The sequence below is a fragment of the Rhincodon typus genome, chromosome 32 (genome assembly GCF_021869965.1).
Source record: "Rhincodon typus isolate 14 chromosome 32, sRhiTyp1.1, whole genome shotgun sequence".
NCBI lineage: Eukaryota > Metazoa > Chordata > Chondrichthyes > Orectolobiformes > Rhincodontidae > Rhincodon > Rhincodon typus.
This window is the reverse complement of record NC_063363.1, coordinates 831386-834644: the sequence shown is the minus strand read 5'-3', so window position 1 is coordinate 834644 and position 3259 is coordinate 831386. Positions and strand designations below refer to the sequence as shown.

Below are 3259 nucleotides of genomic sequence, written 5' to 3'. Positions count from 1 at the left end.
ACATGTCACTGAATAAAGTGCTGGAATTGAGGTTCCCAATTCCCAGCAATATATACAGACATTCTTAAGGTAATATTCATATACAGCAGTGTTTACACTGGTCATGGTTGGGGAAACAAAAAGGAAATTATATCTAAATTCTAAAGTATTTTGCTAAAGATTTGCACAGCAACTTGAAAATGCATTCAAGTAACACTTCAGTGATTTGTTAGTGTCTTTAATTGGACCAATCAAACCCTTTCTATTAAAGCTTATTCAAATGTTCAATCAGAAATACACATCCAATGTTTGTAAGATCATCTGGCGGCAAAGTGGGCAGTTGCGTTGGTAGATGGGCTGCTCCAAGAGAATAGCTGTGCAACCTTGACAGAGGCATAAGTGTCGACATGGGAGCAACAAAACAGATTTTGCTTGGTCCTGACAAATAACACATTTTTTTCGTTCTTCTTGCTCCTTCAAAAGCATCCAAAGATTATTTTCCACAGGAACATTGCTATCATTGTCTTTGCTGCCTGATGGTTTTGCTACTGAATGCAAAGATCCATTGCCAGCTTCTGGTCCACATACAGATGTCTCAGCCATGGTCAAATGTTGCTCCCTTACAGGGTTACCATCTCCTTGGGCTGGGCTGGGATCTGTTTGCTGTTCTAACTGGATAGTTAACTGTTGGTCCATGATTGTTTGGTCCTCCAAGTTCTCATTATGATCAGTCTGGCGCTGCCTTCTTTGGTCAAGGGGCCAATTACTGATATAACCAGCATTCAACCCTTGTAATTGTTGACTGTATATTCGTCGCCACATCTCAGAGTTGGCCATCAGTTGCACAGTAGCCACTACTAATCCATAGATATGTGCAATATTTCTCCTGACCCAATGAAAATTTGGTGCAACGCTCAAGTATAGAGTCACCTGATTAGTAATCCTCAGTATTATCTCTGGATTTGCATATATTGTTGTCGTGAAGATTACAACAAAAGTGATTGCCAACCCATACAGATTCAGGAGAAAAACATCAGCCAACAGTTTGGTGAGGGATATCAGGACTTCAATGACAAACTGGCATGGAGTCCACAGCAGGATCACATTGCCAAGGACACTGTTAGACAAACTGGTGAGAACTGAAGCAAAGACATCCGATACTCTGATCAGGGGGTCCCACAGTACCGTGACAAGAGAAAGGAGATTCTGGGTTCCAATGAGGAACAAGTTGATTAAAGTATTTACAAAGTATGCAGATAGGCTGATCATGATCCCCACAGCATCCCAAACCTGCTTGAGAAAGAGGTGACCAGAGCTGAAAGCGTTGGCAAATCCCCTTTGCAGCATCTCTCGTCCCCTCAAGCTCAGGTAAGAAAGCAGGTGCCCCACCAACTTCAGAGTTTCTGCCAGGGTGAAGCCCACTCTCAGCAAACTGCACAGCAGGTTGAGAATGAACTGCAAGGTGCAGTGACATAACTGGGCCGCCCCCAGTACCAGGAGCCCCAGCAGGTTGTAACACAGGGTGAACAAACACGCCACCGCACCAGGCAAGCAGAGCAGCAAATGCAGGATGCCCGAGACAGCAGCGACCGCAGAGGAGACCAGCCAGAAATTAAGGTCCAGCAGCAAGCACAGCAGGTCCAAGGCCTGGCCCAGGCCACTGAACAGGGAGATGAGAATGCCGGCCATTGCAAACCCTAGAGGCCGGTCTCACGGGGCCCCGGTACAGGGCCCAGGTCACACACAGCGTCAGCCCCAACCGTAAAATTCAAAAATAAACTGCCAGCCCAAAGCAGCCGATCGCCACGCACCGATAGGGGCCGGGAGGAGCGTCAAATCCTCGATCGAAACCTTTCGAAAGGAAGAGAGCTGCGTGACACAGACACGCTGTCTGAGGTAATTTTTAAATAGAATAAGGTTACAATTTCAGTCCTTTTATTGTCTCCCTCTGTAGATTTTAGAATATAAAAACCGTTTCTGGCCTCTCAATTCCACTCAACAAGATCCTGATTGATTTTTCCACAGTATGATTCCATTGACACTAAACCAATAACCAAAAACAAATTTTCCAAATGACACCCTTGACAAAACCAGTAGGCAGGACTTTTTTTTTTAAAAGGTTTACTTTAGCAATAAAAACAAATTCAGTGTAAATTAAACATCATTTTACGGGTAACTATTTCTGTGTACACTGAGCAGCAGTATAATTATATTTCAATCGCATTGTATAATCTGATGCCCCCATTCTACAATCACCATCACATCTGGAAATCAAACATGGTTCAATGATCAAAAGACAAAGATCAGAAAGAAAAAACAGATACAGCTGGAGAAACTCAGCAGGTCTGGCAGCATCTGTGCAGAAAAAGGGTCCAGCAACTCTTCAGAACAGAGTGATGAGAGCAGGAAAGCATACAAAAAGCAGCACTAGGGATACTCAGTCATACAGCATGGAAACAGGTCCTTCAGTTCAACCCACCCATGCTGACCAGATATCCCAATCTGACTCAGTCCCATTTGCCAGCATTTGGCCCATATCCCTCAAAATACTTCCTATTCATATACCCATCCAGATGCCTTTTAAATGTTATAATTGTACCAGCCTCCACCACTTCCTCTGGCAGCTCATTCCGTACATGCACCACCCTCTGCGTGAAAAAGTTACCCCTCAGGCCTTTCTTAAAATCTTTCTCCTCTCTCCTTAAACCTATGCCATCTAGTTTTGGACACCCCCACCATAAGAAAAAGACCTTGGCTATTCACACTATCCATGCCCCTCATGATTTTATAAACTTCTATATAGTCCCCCCTCAGCCTCCGACCCACCCACCACCACTTTCCCCTGTTTGGCTGAGCTCGTCCTCACCCTCAACAACTTCTGTTTTAACTCCTCTCATTTTTTTCAGGTCAGAGGGGTGGCCATGGGTACCTGCATGGGCCCCAGTTATGCCTGTCTCGTCGTAGGCTATGTGGAACATTCCGAGTTCCAGTCCTATCCTGGCCCCCACAACTCTTCCTCCAATATATCGATATCATTGGTGCTGCTTCCCTCTCTCATCCGGAATTAGAAAAGATCATCAATTTCCACCCTGCCCTCGCTTTCACCGGCTCTATCTCTGGATCCTCCCTTCCTTTCCGCAACATCTGTTTCCATTTCTGGGGATAGACAGGCCACTAATATTCACTGTAAACCCACCGACTCCCACAGCTACCTGGACTATACATTCTCAGATCCTGCTTCCTGTAAAGACTCCATCCTATTCACTCATTCCCTCTGTCT

At 45.0% G+C, this 3259-nt stretch overlaps 1 protein-coding gene across 1 annotated transcript; it reads right to left on the bottom strand.

Annotated features, from left to right (window-relative positions):
• Positions 1-201: 201 nt before the first annotated feature.
• Positions 202-1753, bottom strand: rnf26 (ring finger protein 26). The gene has a single exon (XM_020511404.2). The coding sequence runs from the start codon at positions 1666-1668 to the stop codon at positions 268-270; it is 1401 nt and encodes a 466-aa protein (XP_020366993.2). The 5' UTR covers positions 1669-1753; the 3' UTR covers positions 202-267.
• Between the last annotated feature and the right edge of the window lie 1506 nt (positions 1754-3259).